At 54.7% G+C, this 17,055-nt stretch overlaps 5 protein-coding genes across 5 annotated transcripts; 2 read left to right on the plus strand and 3 right to left on the minus strand.

Moving 5' to 3' along the window:
• Window positions 1-208: 208 nt before the first annotated feature.
• J4E84_002700 (uncharacterized protein) lies at window positions 209-1,374 on the minus strand (the record flags this gene model as incomplete). The annotated part of the gene is made up of 3 exons (XM_049385320.1): window positions 209-662; window positions 739-1,108; window positions 1,167-1,374. 3 exons carry the CDS (start codon window positions 1,372-1,374, stop codon window positions 209-211), a joined length of 1,032 nt encoding a protein of 343 aa, XP_049247343.1.
• A 520-nt stretch (window positions 1,375-1,894) lies between these two features.
• On the minus strand, window positions 1,895-2,644 carry J4E84_002701 (uncharacterized protein; the record flags this gene model as incomplete). Its single annotated transcript, XM_049385321.1, has 4 exons — window positions 1,895-1,925; window positions 1,981-2,396; window positions 2,540-2,545; window positions 2,594-2,644. 4 exons carry the CDS (start codon window positions 2,642-2,644, stop codon window positions 1,895-1,897), a joined length of 504 nt encoding a protein of 167 aa, XP_049247344.1.
• Window positions 2,645-3,230: 586 nt separating this feature from the next.
• On the minus strand, window positions 3,231-7,133 carry J4E84_002702 (uncharacterized protein; the record flags this gene model as incomplete). Its single annotated transcript, XM_049385322.1, has 5 exons — window positions 3,231-3,377; window positions 3,430-3,563; window positions 3,612-6,872; window positions 6,974-7,004; window positions 7,059-7,133. 5 exons carry the CDS (start codon window positions 7,131-7,133, stop codon window positions 3,231-3,233), a joined length of 3,648 nt encoding a protein of 1,215 aa, XP_049247345.1.
• Window positions 7,134-10,321: 3,188 nt separating this feature from the next.
• J4E84_002703 (uncharacterized protein) lies at window positions 10,322-11,359 on the plus strand (the record flags this gene model as incomplete). The annotated part of the gene is made up of 2 exons (XM_049385323.1): window positions 10,322-10,958; window positions 11,010-11,359. 2 exons carry the CDS (start codon window positions 10,322-10,324, stop codon window positions 11,357-11,359), a joined length of 987 nt encoding a protein of 328 aa, XP_049247346.1.
• Window positions 11,360-11,909: 550 nt separating this feature from the next.
• Window positions 11,910-15,699, plus strand: STU1 (suppressor of tub2 mutation; the record flags this gene model as incomplete). The annotated part of the gene is made up of 4 exons (XM_049385324.1): window positions 11,910-12,365; window positions 12,427-12,545; window positions 12,599-13,516; window positions 13,566-15,699. The coding sequence occupies 4 exons, from the start codon at window positions 11,910-11,912 to the stop codon at window positions 15,697-15,699; spliced, it is 3,627 nt and encodes a 1,208-aa protein (XP_049247347.1).
• Window positions 15,700-17,055: the final 1,356 nt, after the last annotated feature.

Here is a 17,055-nt window from a genome sequence, read left to right on the forward strand (position 1 = left end):
TGTTGCTTGAACGTTTGGTTGAAACTATATATACTGTACATGATTTTCGTCAGTAGCAGAGAAGCGTTGAACACCACTGTCTAAATGCCCCCCTTAGTTCTTCAAACATGCTGTACACGTAACTATATAATACAATGCCATCATCTCCTCATACATCACTCGTCTCTCAGAACTTCTCTACTTCCTCTCCAGCTTTCCTGTTCCCCTATCACTTCGCATCATGACTAGCCTTGGGCACCATACTCTCACTCTCGCTAACAGGCTCCTGGCTCTTGACCTGCGCCCTCGCCTTATTCGCCCTCTCGGTGTCGCTCTCGCCCTTTGGCTTCTGCTTGCTCTTCTCCTTCTCCTTCTCGCTATCCAAGCTGCTCATGTCCCCCCTTGCGTCGTTGACGGGGTTGTGTTTGGCGTTTGGCTTGTATTCCTCAGGAACTAGGCTGTTTTCTGGTGTGTGGGGTTTCGAGTTGCGTTCACCAGAGAACTTTCCCTTGGCTGAGGCGGCGTGGTCGTTGGTGGAGGGTTGTAATGAGGAGTCTTGTTGCGCGCTGGAGGGGTTGGATGGGTTTTCGGGCGAGGCGGTCATGTCGTCTTCGTCGTCGGCGTCGGCATCTAGCTCTGAGCCGTAGACTTCGGGGTATTCGCGGAAACAGTTTTGCATGTCCCTGAGTTTTGTCAGCTATTTGTTCAAACGTAAACTGTGCAGGCCTGTTACGGCTCTGCTGTCTAGTGTGGACGTACTTGAACTTATCGATGCAGTCCATGCCCTTGGGCTCCTCGGTGGAGTACACGAAGCAGCTGAATGCCGCCTTGAACTGCTCACCACAAGGGCCATGAGCCATGCCTCCTAGACATGGGCAATCCCAATTGATCTCGCCTGTTTCCGGGTTGAATGCGCCCTGTTGGTCTGCCTCTTCCTCGAGTCCTTCTATGCCACCCTGGCCATCTTCTGAAGGCTTCGCATTCTGTTGTGCGCGCTCAGCCTCTTTTTGCTTCTGGGCCTCGAGTTGTGCCTGTACTGCTTGTCGTCGCTTGCGCTCTTCGGAGATGGATTCGATGGTGGGGAGGTGCTCGGATTCAACTTCGGTTTCTGGGAGGGGTTGGACAAGTTCTGAGGCAGGATCAGCTACTCTGGTTCAATTCGTCCGTCCATTGGCGTCTGAACATACGTCTTGGCTCCTCTGCGAAAACATCCGTGGTGTTGTAATAGTATATAATTGCTCCGGCAACACCCAGCCTAGCAACCAAGCTCTTGAAACTTCTCGACTTTTGTGATGGTGGTGCGGTGCTCAAGTACCGCCTGGCCGGCGCGACAGCCCGTAGTGGCGCGGCTCGCAGCGCTGGACGCGCAATTAACCGTGGGGCTGCACGGAACATGATGCTAAAAGATGTGAAACAGGAAAGAGATGCAAAGAGAGAGACGTGGCGGATGTCAACGGTACACGGAAGTGTCGTCACTACGTAAAAGTTATGGGACCTGCATTTCTAAGCGGAAGGAGCAGGGATCTGCGTGGCTGGAGAACTCGGATCACGTGGTGGAACTTCCGAGAATTCTGGGCATCATCCCAAGTACATCCGACATGATAATCAGGACGCAGTCGCGAATCGTTCAAAATTTCATGCGTAATATGAATGGCTTGTATATGGTCAAGATGATGTCTGAACGGGTATATTGAACGTGACCTCATATATACAGAAGTGGACTCATGAAGGCATCTCGCCTCAAGACCGAAACCGAGTAGAGAACCCCTTGCTTGCTGTATGGTACCGCGGAAAAGAAGAAGACAACATAGCCAAATCGGTACAGTCCAGATGATCAAGATTTCAGCATGATTCCGTCGTACGAGGTGCTATTGAAGTAGAGTGCAAATTTGAACAAAGCGATCAGGCAGCACGTCTATTTCGGGGGGTTGCGCTTGAAGAAGTACCTGTTGCGAATGTTAGCACACGTGCCATCAGAGCACTTCTATTTGGACAACGTACTGGCTGACGTAGTAGTCTCCAACGCCGAACAGTCCAATGACAGCAGCCCAGGCCGCGACGACCTTGCCGGTCAGCTCGCCGCGGGCATACTGCCTGTATGCGCCAAATCCAACGATGCCACCAACAACGGCAAGGCCAACTGCGTTGCTCAGCACGACCGGGTTGTCGGCGTTCTTCTTCATCTTGTCCTTGGCTGCCTCCTTCTTTGCTGCAGCGCGGTCCTTGATGTGCTTGGCCTCTTCCTTGATTTCCTCTTCACGCTCCATGCGCTCGGCTTGCGTGTCGGTCTTGACGGATTGCGACTCGTAGTCCGAGGGGACCGAGGAGATGTGCGGGCTGTCTACGTCGACAAGGGAGTGTACGCTGTCGTCGGAAGCGTGCTCAATCTCAGGTTGGGCGGGGGCGCGACTGCAATGCTACGTCAGAACAACTCTAGCAGTTTCATGCCTCAGAACACAGGTCTTGTATTTTGACCAAGATGCAACACAGGGTGCCGTCATGCATCGTCAAAGCTGACGTTGGAGGGGTAAACTCCTCCCAAATGAACGGGGTGACTTACGCCTATCTTCAAGTTAGCATTGGCACACATTGCAAGCGCTCTTCAACAACTCACCTCCTCGGGGCTCTGCTTGGGGCCCTTGGCGGCCATCTCTGCGTAAGACATGATGTATGAGGGGTATTGGTGATTGGGTAGAGAAGTGGAAAAAGTGCTGTCGCAAGGGTTGATGTGAGGTTTGCAGATCAGTCGATGGGTACCGGGAAGCTGCGAAGTCAATGGGCGATCGTGTGAGACCGGAAACAGGCTCCCTCACATGCCTGTTCGCTTAGTGGGCGGTGACCGACGTCATCCTGAGCGCGTTAGCGGCGACGTAGCGAAAGCGCCAAGCACAGGAACAGCACATCCATGTGGAGCATGTGAATGATCTGGACCGAATGAATACGAGAACAACAGTCTCAAGAATTCATTATATATCGCTGACTTCGCTTAGATGACCAAGCAAAAAGCCCCAAGGGTATAAACACAATCTCCATCGTAGCCATCGATACACGCCTCACGGACCTCGATACAGATAAGATCCAAAACTGTGTGCAGATTCGTATGATACACGACGACAAGGACAAACAAGCTCTTGTAGATCGGGCCCGTAACGCCCGCTGTAGATACACATGTTGAAAAATGGAAAAGATATAACAGAAGTTTTGGGCGCCTTCGATTGCCCTCGCGAGTTTTTGTGAGCGTTGCGCTCACTTTATTCATCACCGAATACTGTTTTGTAGTTTTCCAGAAGCGCTTGCACGGCGACACGCTGCTGTTGCACGTCGGTGAGTTCGCGCTGGATGTCCATAGGCCGCATGATGGTTGGCGCAAAAACGACAGCGACATTGAGTGGTGTCATCTATTCACGTATTAGTCATGGTATACGTGAAACATCTATTGTGTGTACTTACCAAATTGTCACTGGCGTGCTGTATGACCCGCGACAGATGGAACACGAGGAATTGCAAGGTATCACGATGAGCCTTGGGAATTTCGTTCACAGCAGCAGACAAAGCTCTTGACTGAGCAGTCGGCTCTTCGAGTTCTGTACAATCATTAGCACTTGATCTGTTGTCGGATGGTATGAACTTACGGCCAGCTTCAAGGAACTGATCATAGACATCGTATGTGATCAGCGGCACAGGGAGCCTGCGGAAGTAGTTCTTCAGCGCAGAAGTGACGGAGTGAATGTCGAGATCTGGGTCCGAGATGTCGTGCTCAGTGTCCGTCTCGAAGCCACTGCGCACTTGGTTCACCTGAGAGGTACCGCCGCTTTTACGGTAGATACCTTCCACGTCCATGCCGCGCAGCTCGACCTCTTCGATACATCTGCTAACGATGCGTGGAATCATCTGCCGTTCGAACTCGCATCGTGCTGTCAGGTCAGACCCGAAGAGAACTGTACTGGCGTCGGCAGCAGCCAGATTGGTGGTGCTGTTGTTGATGTTCTGCATGGGCCTGAAGCCTTGGGGCGGACCGCCTGGTCTAACGTTGCCAGGCTTTCCACCGAACCAGCCTCGCGGGGTTCCTTGGTCCATGGTATCCCGGCTTTTGATGGAACTCGACATGGACATGGCTGCAATGTCGGGCCCAGAGTGCACAGAGCCGTAAGGAGTGCCAATGACCTTGACGTTGTAGTCCTCCTGCTTCTGCTCTGAACCGAATGCTCCCTTGAAGCCCTTCGTGACATTCTTTGTAATGGCTTGTCCGCCCTTCTTCCAGGTAGAGAATTTGGTGGGTTTTCCGGTCTTCCTAATGTTGACGACTTGCGGCTGCGCGACGGTCGCCTCGCCATCGTCGAGATTGGCATAGGAGTGATCATGCGGTATTACTGGTGCATCCACGGATACTTCGGACTTGCCGCCCTTGTGCTGCGCGTTGTATATGCCAAGGCCATTGGCAGCAACATCAAGGTTCTGTCCACTCTTCTTGTTGTTCTTGAGGTTGGTCTGGATGTTGTCTACCAGGTCCCTGTTCATGGCGGAAAGTCTAGTGTTAGCGGCCGTGAGCGATTCGTACTCTTGGAAACCCTTGTCTTTCATCTGAATGAGGTTCGAGATCTCCTCCGTCAACTCCGATCTCTTCGTGATCAGATCCTCTATTTGATTCCCCAGATTGTCTTTGAGCTTCTGCAACGAGTTTGCAAAGTCTTTGAGAATGTCTGACTTGAGCTGACCGATCTCAACGTTGCCCTGGCCGCTCTTAGCGTGCTTGAGGTGTTCAGTCATGATTTCAAGCTCGCGGATCACCATCTCACGTTGCGTATCCAAGACAGCCATGGTGTTTCGCTTCTCTCGCAGAACCGTGTTTGCCTGTCTGATGTCGGCGGCACTATGCATCGATTCTTGTAGGCCGTTCTTCTCGGCCTCCAGCTCAGCGATCCGCTGCTGGGCGCGGCGCAGCTCGTTGCGCAGGTTGACGCCTTCCTCTTTAGTGTCGGGCGAGGCAACTGTGGGGCTGCTAATGTCGATGGAGCCGTTCGTAGGCCATTTCTTGTGACCTCGTGATGTGACTGAACCACGATCACTGAAACTGCGCCCATGCTTGGACACAGCGTTCGAAACTCTCCTGAACACCCCGTTGTCTTTTTCATCTCTTCCATCCTGGCTTCCAAGCAAACGCGCGAAATCCTCATCCATGGAGAAATCGCCCTGAGCGCTATATCGAGGAAGGCCACCAGCTCCGTATGCATCTCGGGATGCTTCGCTTTGGGCGCTGCTAATGGAATCGCTCGTCTTGTGTTGCTGAATGGCAGGCGGTTGCGGGGGTGCGCGTGGAGATGTGAAAGTGTCGGTCGAGGGCGGGGCTGGCCGTCCACCTGAACGTGCGGGGAGAACTGGAGGGTCCGATGGAGTCTTAGAGGCTGGCGAATCCGAAGGACTGAGTATGCCAAGTCCGGCGTTGAGGTTCGCGCTGGCTGTGTTGGTGGATGATGTTCGCTCTGGATGGCTTAGAGTCGGTGTGGTGGGTGATGGGGCCCTCTCGTTTCGTGAGATTGGGGCTGAAGGCTTGAGGGTCGAAGCCTTGAGCGAATCACCACGCGCAGGTCTTTCCAGCGGAAGATTGGAGCCGAACGACGATTCTGAGGTCTGCGGTGAATCTTGCGAGCCAAGTGGTGGTGAGCTAGTGAAGGTTGGCTCGATGAGGGGACGACTCAGCCGCGCAGACATGATGTCGTTCTTGGAAGAAGACGGCTGCTGCTGTTGCTGCTGCTGCGGTTGCGGTGATGGCGTCTCGTCGGAGTCCTTGCGTTTGGCCTCCGCCTTCTTGTTCTTGGGTACATCCTGTAGTTTGAAGGGTTCTGGACCTGAAGGGGCGGGAGAAGCGTGCTGACTCCTTGACCGAGGCTCGGCGGCAGGAGATTCGTTGGACATGTCCTTCTTCTTCCTAAGTGTCTCGACCAGTGTATCCGAAGGCTGCCTTCCTTTCTCTTGGAAGGCGATGTGCGGGCTCTGTGTTTGCGTCTGGCGTCTCTCTTTGGAGGCTTCTCGAGAGCCATTCTCCTTTAGCTTCTCGCGATGGTCGCCAGTGGGCCTGCTGAAGTAATCGCGCCCGCTCTTGCTGTCACCGCTTCCAGTCGGTTTGGCTCCCAGTGTTCGGTCATTGAATCTGCTGATGGGTCGGCCGAGCGGGGATGGGCCGGGCGCAGGGTTGGGATCGAGAGCGAAGGGGAGGAGGATGCCGTCGTCGCCGTTGTCTACCAGCTCTGAACGCGCGCTGTCTTTGTTGTATGTTGTTGCTGGAAGTGTGGTATTGTCTGTAGTTGTAGCTAAGTTAGCGATTTGTGAGAATGAGGTAGGCCATGTGGAATTCATACCCCTTCGTGCAGCATCTCCGATTGGTGAGGCATCGCGCCTGAAGTTTGACGACGAATCGCCCCGGCGCGGCTGAGGAGGTCTGGGGGATACGTCGGTCGTGGTGGGCTCCGAGAAGATGTCGGATGGCGTATCCAGGTCTGGGGTGAAGGTGGACTGGTTCTGCTCGTGGGGAGGCAGAGCAGGCAGTGATTTGTCCACCTTGGGCGCCACTGAGGGCGGCTTTTTGGATTTCTTGCGCCGTCGAGCCATGAGCGACTCATGACACGACATGCAGAAGATACCCTGCGAAGTGCGGGCATAGCGCAGGTTCTCGATCTTGCGCTTGCAATTCCTGCACCGAAAGCAGTTGGCACAGAAGGCCTGGTCACCAGTCAAGATGGCCAGATCCTCGATCTTGTTGCCGCAGTGGTTGCAGCTATATGTACAGTTGTTGCATATCAGAGAGCCGTCGCCGAGCAGCAGCAGGTTCGCATCCGAATCGAGGAGAGTGCCGCACGTGTTGCAGCGGAAGCAGTCGATGTGCCATCGGTTCCCGGCTAGGCAATGTTAGCATTCACATCCTCGGCAGGTGGTTGGCATGGGCGGTGGGAGGAAGGCGCGATGGTAGTTGTGGTGTTGGCTCAGCGGGGAAGCATACCGAGCTCGAAGGCCTTGCCTTCCTCGAGGATCTAGACTGCTATGAGCGATTGCAGGCAGGGAGTTGTGGTAGCAGCGGCTCATACCTCTCCGCATCCCTTGCACGGATACACGACCTCGTCGTCGATCGGAGACTCTGGATAGCCGGTCGGGCTCTCCATGGCGGGCTAGAAATATGCGTGTCGGTGAAGCAGCAGGAGCAATGCTGGCGGGCAGCGCGAGGGCGGGCGTGCAGTCGGCGCCGGAGCCGTGTCGTGCTCGGAGGGACAATTGGCAGCTGGCAGGGCGTGGGCGTGTTCAGTGGTTCGTCGTCTGGGCGATCCCCAAAGTTGCTAGCACCAGACTACAGCGCAGACTACAGTGCAAGGCGAGAGGAGGGCGTGGGTGCCAACGGCGCAAAAGCAAAGGCGACGACCAGCAGCGGCGTCGGTGCACTGGCGAACGGCTTCTGTGCGCGACGAGGGCCCAGGGCAGTTAGGTTGGTCGACGAGACAGGCGCACCTCGCAGCGGCGTCGTGGTGGTGTGGAGGTGCAGAGCCAATGGGCGGGCTAGTGCCTGGTCAGGGTCTGGAAAGATACGCGGCAGACAAATCCATGCGGCGGCCACGACCAGGGGACCACGGCGATGTAAAGAGTGAAAGCCTAATCCAGCCTCTGCGCGTGTCCTCTGGCCCCTAGCTGGACTTTTGATAGACTTGCTAAGCGCCTCTACCACGGCTGCCAGCATGTGCCGCACATGGGAACACAACCGTGGAATTCCAAACACTCGCACGGCGCAGGCCCAAGGTGGTCAGCTTTCGAGACCGGGCTGCGACTCCAGCTCCACCGCGCTATTACGACGTCTGCAGAGGCCCTGCCAAGCACACGCCATCGCAGATCGTGCGCTCCAGGGCCCCTTCCTCTGACAACGGCCCGTTCTCTGCACAACTGACCACCCTAGGGCTATCATTTGTAAACGCCGGCACTCGTGAATCGCCTCTTGATTCAGGTAGTCTCCTTGTACCAGTCCTCAGCCCAGCTCACACTGCGCGTGGCGCATATAGCTCAGAACCTCCTGTCTTTCTGACCACCTCCAAGACGCCATGTGGTCATCACCCGCATCACGAGCTCAATTAATCATATCGCTTCTCCCGCACTAATTGGAACTCATCCCTCAATCCTCCCAATCCTCAAAATAGCTGACGCAATCTGAGCCCTTTCCCCTGAAGCGCCTCCATCAGCACATGCCCGTCATCTGCGCTGCACACATGTCTAGCATTAGATCATGCAGGAACGCGGCCGCTTTCTTGACCTACCAATACATTAACAATTCGCAGCCAGATAAATATTCGCACAGCTTACAATATCATCCGCTTGTTTCAGAATCCAATGCCGGGTCAGCGCACCATCCTATCGGAAAGTGCGGTCGCCCTCGAGAGATTGAAGGACGCGTTCATTCCCCGCAAAACACCCGTGTCTCTATTTCGAACACGCTCGACGTCCAGACGCTAGCTAGGCCCTATCATACCGCCTGTGCTCACCAGAACCAATGTTGCACAGGAACCACGCCATCAACATCTCGTTCGTTGGACTCCTGAGCATTTCCACTCAGCCGATTCTCGCGTGCATCCATCGCCGAGGTACCCAACTACTTTGCATCATCCTATACACGTCGGAAAATACTTACCAATCGGCATTTGCTCCCCTCGGAATCCTTCTGCCACGATCCTGAAACAAACGGGAATAACGAGGCGCACACAGACACGTTTCATCGATCCGAACCACCCTGCTGATCTGCCCGCCTCGAGAGTCAGCGCCCAACCGCGATTCGCGCTCGACCATTAACAACGCCTCTTCTACCCGTACGAGGCATACTTCCAGACAACACCAGGTACCACGTATCACGCATCCGAAGACAGTTGCCGCACATCTGTCTCATCAACGCCTGTCGCAACACCAAGGCTGTTTGACATGTGTCGTCGTGCCACCTAAACAGCTTTACCTCGGATGCTTGTACCGTCCGCTGCGGTCCGCCACTACGTTTGATCACCACCTGAAAATTCAGGCAACCAGGCTCTGCCTTGCCTCTGTGTTGACTCGAGTTCGGCTGCCGCTGCCCGTCTCAACCTTAACTTCGTCGCTGAGCGGGTCTCGATCAACCTTATTGAGTCAGTATCATAGTACCCTACCTTTGGTACACGATTAAGTTTACCAGCCCGCTCGGCAGCATGGGTTACCATATGACTGGTTCCAGAGAACTTATCGATTTGCTAACTTAGATATCGTGATATACTAAGGTTCGTCAAAAGTCCGAAGCAAGTCTGAGACTGAAATAGATATACTTCCACATCCCCTGCAGTATCAACTCCTACTGCACAATCATCATACCTTTGCGCGTACGCTGCTGTATTGTCATATTATCAAAGAGTGCCACTAGGAACAGCTGTGAAAGTATCATGTTGTGGTGGCGCCTTCCAAACAGAACGTCGTAATGCCAAGCATCTCGTCTTGAGCAACACCAACGCTAACAGGCAGGAACCACAACCTTGGATGTCTCGCAACATTAGCCGGTGCCTTCATCGAATCACGCTCTCTCGCGGCGATATTTCAATTACACGAGCATGTGTGGTCCTCAATTTTCCCGTCTGGTGGGTCGGTCCTTCTTGCTCATGATGTATTACTGCGCAGAGCTGCGTCCCAATTAGGCCTACTAATGCAGGACCCTGTCACCACATACCGTTCTCACGAATAAAATACTCCGCGGTGCTGAACACATGGGTCCGGACGCGGTACAGTACAGTGGGTCCTCCTGTATTCAAGCACTCCATATGCAGATGGCAACAGCTACCCCGCCCCAACGGATGACTGAGGATATTCGTGGACAAGGTGGCGGGGCACGTTGGAATATTTAAACCTCTCCTCTAACCTGCCCCTCCTCTTTTCTTTTTCCTACAACAGTCTAACTGTCTTTGCAAAGCTCAAGTTATTCAGTATCCGTACTCATCCACTGCTTCAAGGTACTCAAGAGCAATGGCTAACCCCCATGCAGATACTCGTCACGACCAAGTATGGCAGCCACGATGCAGAACATGTTCCGCACGTGGGCGTTGTCCTCAAGTCACATAGGTACTTTTACAGCTAAGTATACTGCATGAACCGGTGTTCGTTTCCAGCAGTGTCTGTCTCCCATACTGTCGTAGTTCTTCTACTCCAGTGTGGTAGTTGGGTCCTGCTGGATTCGTTCTGAGATTATACGGTTTCGAACTTGATCAGGATAATACCTGCGAAAAGGATCATGCTCTGCTCTGTCTCTCCCTGCGTGGAACAGACTTAACAATTCGCAGATTTCGACCCTTGAACCCCTTTCAACATGTCTCCCCCCGCTGCCATTTTCGAAACTCCCGTTGCAAGCAACGACATGGGCATCAAGAAGGACCTCGCTGTCAAGGCTGCCTTCAACGGCCAGGCCAAGACTGTCGCTGAGCTCGAGAACAAGTGGGAGAAGTTCACCTTCGCCCCTATCCGCGAGTCGCAGGTGTCTCGTGCCATGACCCGCCGCTACTTCAACGACCTTGACACCTACGCTGAGTCGGACATTGTCATCGTCGGTGCAGGCTCTTGCGGTCTGTCTGCCGCTTACACGCTCGCCACCAAGCGTCCTGACCTCAAGATTGCCATCGTCGAAGCTGGCGTTGCTCCGGGTGGTGGTGCCTGGCTCGGTGGCCAGCTCTTCAGTGCCATGGTCATGCGCAAGCCTGCTGAGCTCTTCTTGAACGAGATCGGCGTGCCCTACGAGGACGAAGGTGACTTTGTCGTCGTCAAGCATGCCGCGCTCTTCACATCCACCTTGCTGTCCAAGGTCCTGCAGTTCCCCAACGTCAAGCTGTTCAACGCGACGGCAGTCGAGGACCTCATCACCCGTCCGGCTCCTACTCCCAGCGACCCCAACGCCGTCCGCATCGCTGGTGTTGTCACCAACTGGACTCTCGTCTCCATGCATCACGATGGTACGCTGCAGTCTTGCTTTCTTTTTCTCGGCTCTTACTAATTGTTTACAGACCAGTCTTGCATGGACCCGAACACCATCAATGCACCTCTTGTCATCTCAACCACCGGCCACGACGGCCCATTCGGCGCTTTCTCCGTCAAGCGCCTCGTGTCTATGCAGCAGATTGAGAAGCTCGGTGGCATGCGCGGCCTCGACATGCGCACCGCCGAAGATGCCATTGTCAAGCGCACCCGCGAGGTTGTGCCTGGTCTGATCGTCGGCGGCATGGAACTCAGCGAGGTTGATGGCGCCAACCGCATGGGACCTACCTTTGGCGCTATGGCTCTCAGCGGTGTCAAGGCAGCTGAGGAGGCCGTCGGTGTCTGGGATGAAAGGAACGCTCAGAACAAGGACGCTTAGATGGCATGATCGGCTTCGTCGGACAAAGAGAAGGCTGTCATTACCTAAATCCGTAAAGATCATCTGTACAATGGAATAAATCGCTCGCTCATTATCTGTTGTTGTTTTGACTCGGCTCCTCTCGAAACGTTAATGCTCTTGTTCTAGTGCAGCCCGCGCATCCGGCGCAACGGCCTATCACTTTGTCATGGCTGGCCCCGCTTGAGTGATTTACGGTGGTGTTGTCGCGCTTTATGACGTGGCAAAGAAGGAAGTTTCGGGCAGGCCATCTGATGTACAATGTGACGTGAAGATCAAAGCAGCCTTGCAATTGGAATAAGCGACACGTCTTGACCAGCTGTTCGCATTCATCTGGAAGCTTCGAGGGTGGATCGCCGTGCGCCCCTGGGGTAGCGGCAGTGCGGCATGTAAAGCGCACGGTTGCTCGGACACTGGTCTAGCGTGAACGGGGATGGCTGCCCGCCGTAAACAACTCTCACAACATATACAAACCACCCCGCCTCTACCGCTGCCGGATTATTTTGCGACAAAGGGCCAATTTGCGCCCACGATGGAGAAAGAGACGTCGGACCTGCTCAAGGCACTCCAGAAGCCGTCGACCGATGTCCAGTCGCGCCTGGCCCTGTTCAGCACGCTCAAGTCGAGCATCAAGCACAACCGGGTCCCTGAAAGTTGTCAGGCTCCTATCTTCGAGTGCATCCGCATCGCCTGCACCGCCGCCACCTCGGCCGCGCTCGTGTCCACGGGCTTCTCGACGCTGAGCCACTTCATTAAGCGCCTGCAACTGCAGAAGGAGACGTCGATTCTTACGTCACAGTCGCCCATCCTATGTTCCATCCTCGCCGACAAGTTGGGCGATGGGCGCGAGAGCCACCGCAGCGCCGCCTCGCAGATTCTGGCCGACCTGCACTACCTGTGCTCCATGGAAATTGACGCGCTGATACACGATGCCATCAAGAGCACAAACCCGCGCGCCAAAGAATCCGCCATGTTGTGGGTGGTCAAGGTTGGTCCCCCGTAGCGCATCGGACAGGCGCGAAAATGTTCTAACGCTTGGGTGACGACAGATGAACAAGAGCGAAGGGCTCCCTTTCAAGAGCTACTCCAACCAGCTCGTGGCAAACTGCGAAGACGCGGATCCCGCCGTGCGCGACACGGCGAAGAAGGCGGTTGTGGAGCTCTTTGGGTACGTCCATTGGCGGATATGCTGCACCATGGTAGCAACTGACATCACGACAGACACGCTCCGGAACACGCCAAAGCCAACCTTAAGAAGCAGCTCGTGGCCCTGAATGTCCGGAAAGCCATTGCCACCTACATCACCTCCCACCTCGACGACGACGCCATGGCTAAGAGCGTGGACGTCGCGCCTGCCCAGCCTCCCGCCCCCGTCGCCCGACCCATCGTATCCAAACGCGCCCAGACGCTGCAACCCGACGTCGGCTTGGCAGAGAGCTTTGCGGATGAGCAGCCTCCCCCGGTCGAGGTTGTCGTCATGGACCCCATACACATCTACACACAGCGCGAGCTCGACGACGTGTTCCGCGACATGGCGCCCTGCTACGAAGGCAAGGAGAGCGAGGGCAATTGGCTGGCCAGAGATAAGAACTGCACAAAGTTGAGACGTATACTCAAGGGCAATGCGCCTCATGAGTTCCACGCAACTTTTATCGCCGGCATCAAATCGCTCCTAGACGGTATCCTCAAGGTCGCCAACTCGCTTCGAACAACCATGTCCACCAACGGCTGCCTGCTGGTTCAGGAGCTCGCAAAGACACTCGGCTCTGCGATCGACCCCTGGGTTGAGATTCTCCTGCAATCTTTCATCAAGATGTGTGGTGCTACGAAGAACATCGCAGCGCAGAACGGAGCCGTTACAGTAGACACCATTTTCCAGAGCGTGTCATACAACAGTCGCGTATTGCAGCACGTAGCCATGGCCTCGCAAGACAAGAACGTGCAACCCCGAACCCACTCTGCGACTTGGGCCAAGACCTTGATCAAAAGGCACACGTCGCACATTGAACATTCAGGAGGACTGGAGACACTGGATACCTTGATCCGGAGAGGCGTCACAGACGCTAATCCCAAGGTGCGAGAGGCATACCGAAGCGCCTACTGGACGTACGCTTTGGTATGGCCTCAGAGGGCCGAGAAGTAAGTTTGACCACACGGAGGCACCATCAGTCGCTAACATAGCTTTCAGGATGTTCGATACGCTCGACAAGCGAGAAAAGACAGCGCTCGAGAAGGACCCCAACAACCCGAACGGCTCAGCCCCCTCGTCCACGACAAGCGCAGCTTCGTTTTCGAAATCAATAGGCCCGGGTGCCTCGCGGAGTGCACTGAAGGAGAAGATTGCTGAACAGAGGAGAGCAAAGCTAGCGGCCGCGAAAGGTGTCCCCGAACGCCCCAACTCTGCTGCTGCTAGTTATACACCAGTGCCAACATCGCAATCGGCCAAGTCTTTGGGCGCGAGAACAACGTCGAACCTCTCCACGGCTTCTTCGGGTCCGGCGCGACCACCCTCTGCCATGTCCGGAGAGTCAACGAAGTCAGCGCTGAAGAACTCTACAGGTACCGGCTCCTTGATGTCGGGCACAGTCCGCCGTCCGGTCCGCCGACCAGAGTTGAACCGACCAGCGACAGCGGATCCATATGCTGTCCGACGACCAGGAAAGAGCACGCCCAACATGACCCCAGAGAAGACACCTGCTCCAACGGCGACCAAGAAGCCTGCTGTACCGAAGAGCAGCTCAAGGCCGCGCGCGCAAACACAGAACAGCCCGCAAGTTAGTCCGGCGCGGCCCAAATCAAGGATTGGCCAACCCATTGCCCATGGCAAGTCTCCTAGTGCGAGCTCTCGTCGCGAGAGCCCGGCTGTGAGCCCAGCAAAAGAGGAGGACCTATCGATGGTGAAGCCTTGGGTTCGATCACAAAGCCAGCATGACGCAGGTACTATACCATTTCGACAAAGGAATGGTCTGGGTGGAAGTGTAGCTGGAGACGATGAGGCTGTGGATGTGGGAGATGAAGACAACTTTACCATGGTCATTCCTAACCTTGCGAAACCAACGACACAATCCACACATGACACGCCACCGAAGCCGAGAAAGTCCATCGGTCGACTGCCGATACCCAGCCCTCGTGCTGCAGCGCTAAGAAGTCCAAAGTCTATGGGGCACCTAGACAGCGCTAGCCTACGGTCTTCGACACGCAGCCCACGCCTGAGGTCACCAGATCGACCAAGCACTCGCGGTACCGACGCCGGAGACGAAGTGCAAGTGTTTGAGGATCCGTTTGTTGGCGAGGAGCACACACGTGTCGAGAATGGATCAGAAAAGCCGGTCCTCGAGGAGCTTCCCATCAACGAGAAGAGCAACGAGCGCCGCCAAAGTACTGGAAGCATGACAAGCGATGTCATGATGGGTAACGATAACGAAGAGCGCCCTCGCGGCCACCACAAGACGAACAGCACAGGAAGTGTCCTGCACACGCAAAGCTACGAGACAAACGATGCTGAAGTGCTGAAGAACCGACAGCTACTTACAAGCGGCATCAAAAAGATTGAAGGACGCACAGTCGAAGCCCACATGTTCCGCCGCATGCAGGACATGGTCAAGTCGAACCAAGAAATCTGGGGACCGAATGACGAGAACTTTGGCAGGCTATTACTGGCATGTCTGGATTTCCTTGAGGCACCCGTCCACGAGTTGAAGGCGCCTCAGATGAAAGCTGTCAATCTAAAGGTACAGGCTCTAGCAACAATTCGCGCGTTGCTATCCCTCTACCGCAAGGAGACTTCAAAGTACTACTCTCGCGTTCTTCGCACGATCCTGCAAACAAAGGCACAGTACGAAAGCACATCACACATTGCCATTGACCTCGAAGCGACCGCAGACGAAATCGTCAAGTACGGCCAGACTCTAGACTGCCTTAACACCGTCCTCGCGATGATTGAGGACACGCCCGCATCCACTCCAACATCCTCGCCAAACTCCAAGTCTTCAGTCTCATCCCAACCAGGCCAAGCGTCAACCCGTTCCACGACCATGGCTTTGACCACTCTCGCATCCCTCGTCCAGATGAGCGGCGCTAAAAACGTCACACTATCCCCCGAGCAGACTGCTCGTCTAGGCAGACTAGCTGTACGCTGCATGGACGACCAAGACGCCGACGTACGCAAAGCAGACATCGAGTTCTGCATCGCCCTCCACGAACGCATCAACGGCTCCGATGGCGCAAAAGAAGATGGCGGCTTCTGGAAAGCTGTTGCCGGCGCGCGGGAACAGCACTTGAACCTCTTGACATACTACCTTGCCAAGAAGGCTAAGGCCTAGGTGGCTGTCCTTCCTTTGCGATTGAAGCGTTTGGCTTGATCGAGCCTGCACAGTTAGCGCTCTGTATTAGCACTTGGAATGTCTCGTTTGTTGGAACTGGTGGTCAGGAACTTTGGCATCTCCTATGTCACTCATTTGGTTTGGCGTTTGACTTTTGTGTCTTGAAGGCGTTTTGAGAAAAGCGGGATCGCTCCGGTAGTCAGTCACTTTTCATCAACGTCTTGATTCGTTACTTTCTAGCCTTGTTCTTTGTGGGGCAGTAGGGTCTAGGGCTGGGAATTGGTAGTTGAGATATGTAATTCTATGCAACTTTTTCTTCTTCTTGAATCTAGGTTCCTGTTTGGTTGGATGATGCGCCGTCGTGTTGATGTAACATGAACAGACGCCGTGTGCGGAGGTCGCAGCTGGTATCAGGCTGTGGACAATGGATATACGGGAGCGTAATATGCTGGAAAGTTGGACTTTGAACAATAGTGCTACAACTACTGCGTCTACTCCAGCTCGTTTTGACCTCGATACTTGAGTATGCAGGCAAGAACAATAGCGTGCAGCTTTGGGGTGCGGGCTCATGTCCTACGTGAGTGGCTTGATGGTAATTGGTCCTCAGATTCTTTGCCCTGCTCTTTGGTGCAACACGATGTAACGTTTTAAAGCACGAGGCCTATTTAGTCGTAAGAATATTCATCAGGCTCGAGCGCGATAGCCAAAACAAGTCGATGGCATCACTTGGGCAGCGCCTGCCACCCCGATTTCTGGGGCTAGCGCATGACGCGTACCTAGGTACCCACTTCGGACGCGTCGAGCTCGCTTGAGCAGGGACGCGCCGTTTCTCTCATCACCAGCACCGCACAACCATATTTCAGCCTTGACGAGCCGGGAGATACAGCATTCTTTACCGCAATAGCTTGCTACATCGGTGCCGCATCAAGGATCGCGACGCCTTGATAATGCCCGCAGTTGAAACGCATCCAAGACACCAGCTCCAACGGGATTGATGTGTGCTCAGACGCAGGGTTGACCCGAGTATATCGATTATCAAGTCTTTACGGCATGATGGAGATGGCTCATCTTCGTGGTCTCGTGCTCGATGTAGGCGCCAGTAACGCTAACATCATTCTCTGGACGGTACGTGCCTAGGCCCTCCAGCGGTGCGTACTTCTCGCACAAGTACAACATGTCGTTGTAAGCTCTGGGTTTCATCAGCTCGATTCTACACTCCTCCAGATGAATACTCACGTGGCTCTCGAAATACTACCCGGATGGCCCGCGGAATCGTTCAAATATATATGGATACTGTAAAGTCGATTTCGGTCGTCCCACTCATCTACAGGCTCGGACGGCTCGATATGGCGTTGA

This window comes from Alternaria hordeiaustralica (assembly GCF_023758085.1).
Source record: "Alternaria hordeiaustralica strain BMP 2776 chromosome Unknown scaffold_3, whole genome shotgun sequence".
Classification (NCBI taxonomy): Eukaryota; Fungi; Ascomycota; class Dothideomycetes; order Pleosporales; family Pleosporaceae; genus Alternaria; species Alternaria hordeiaustralica.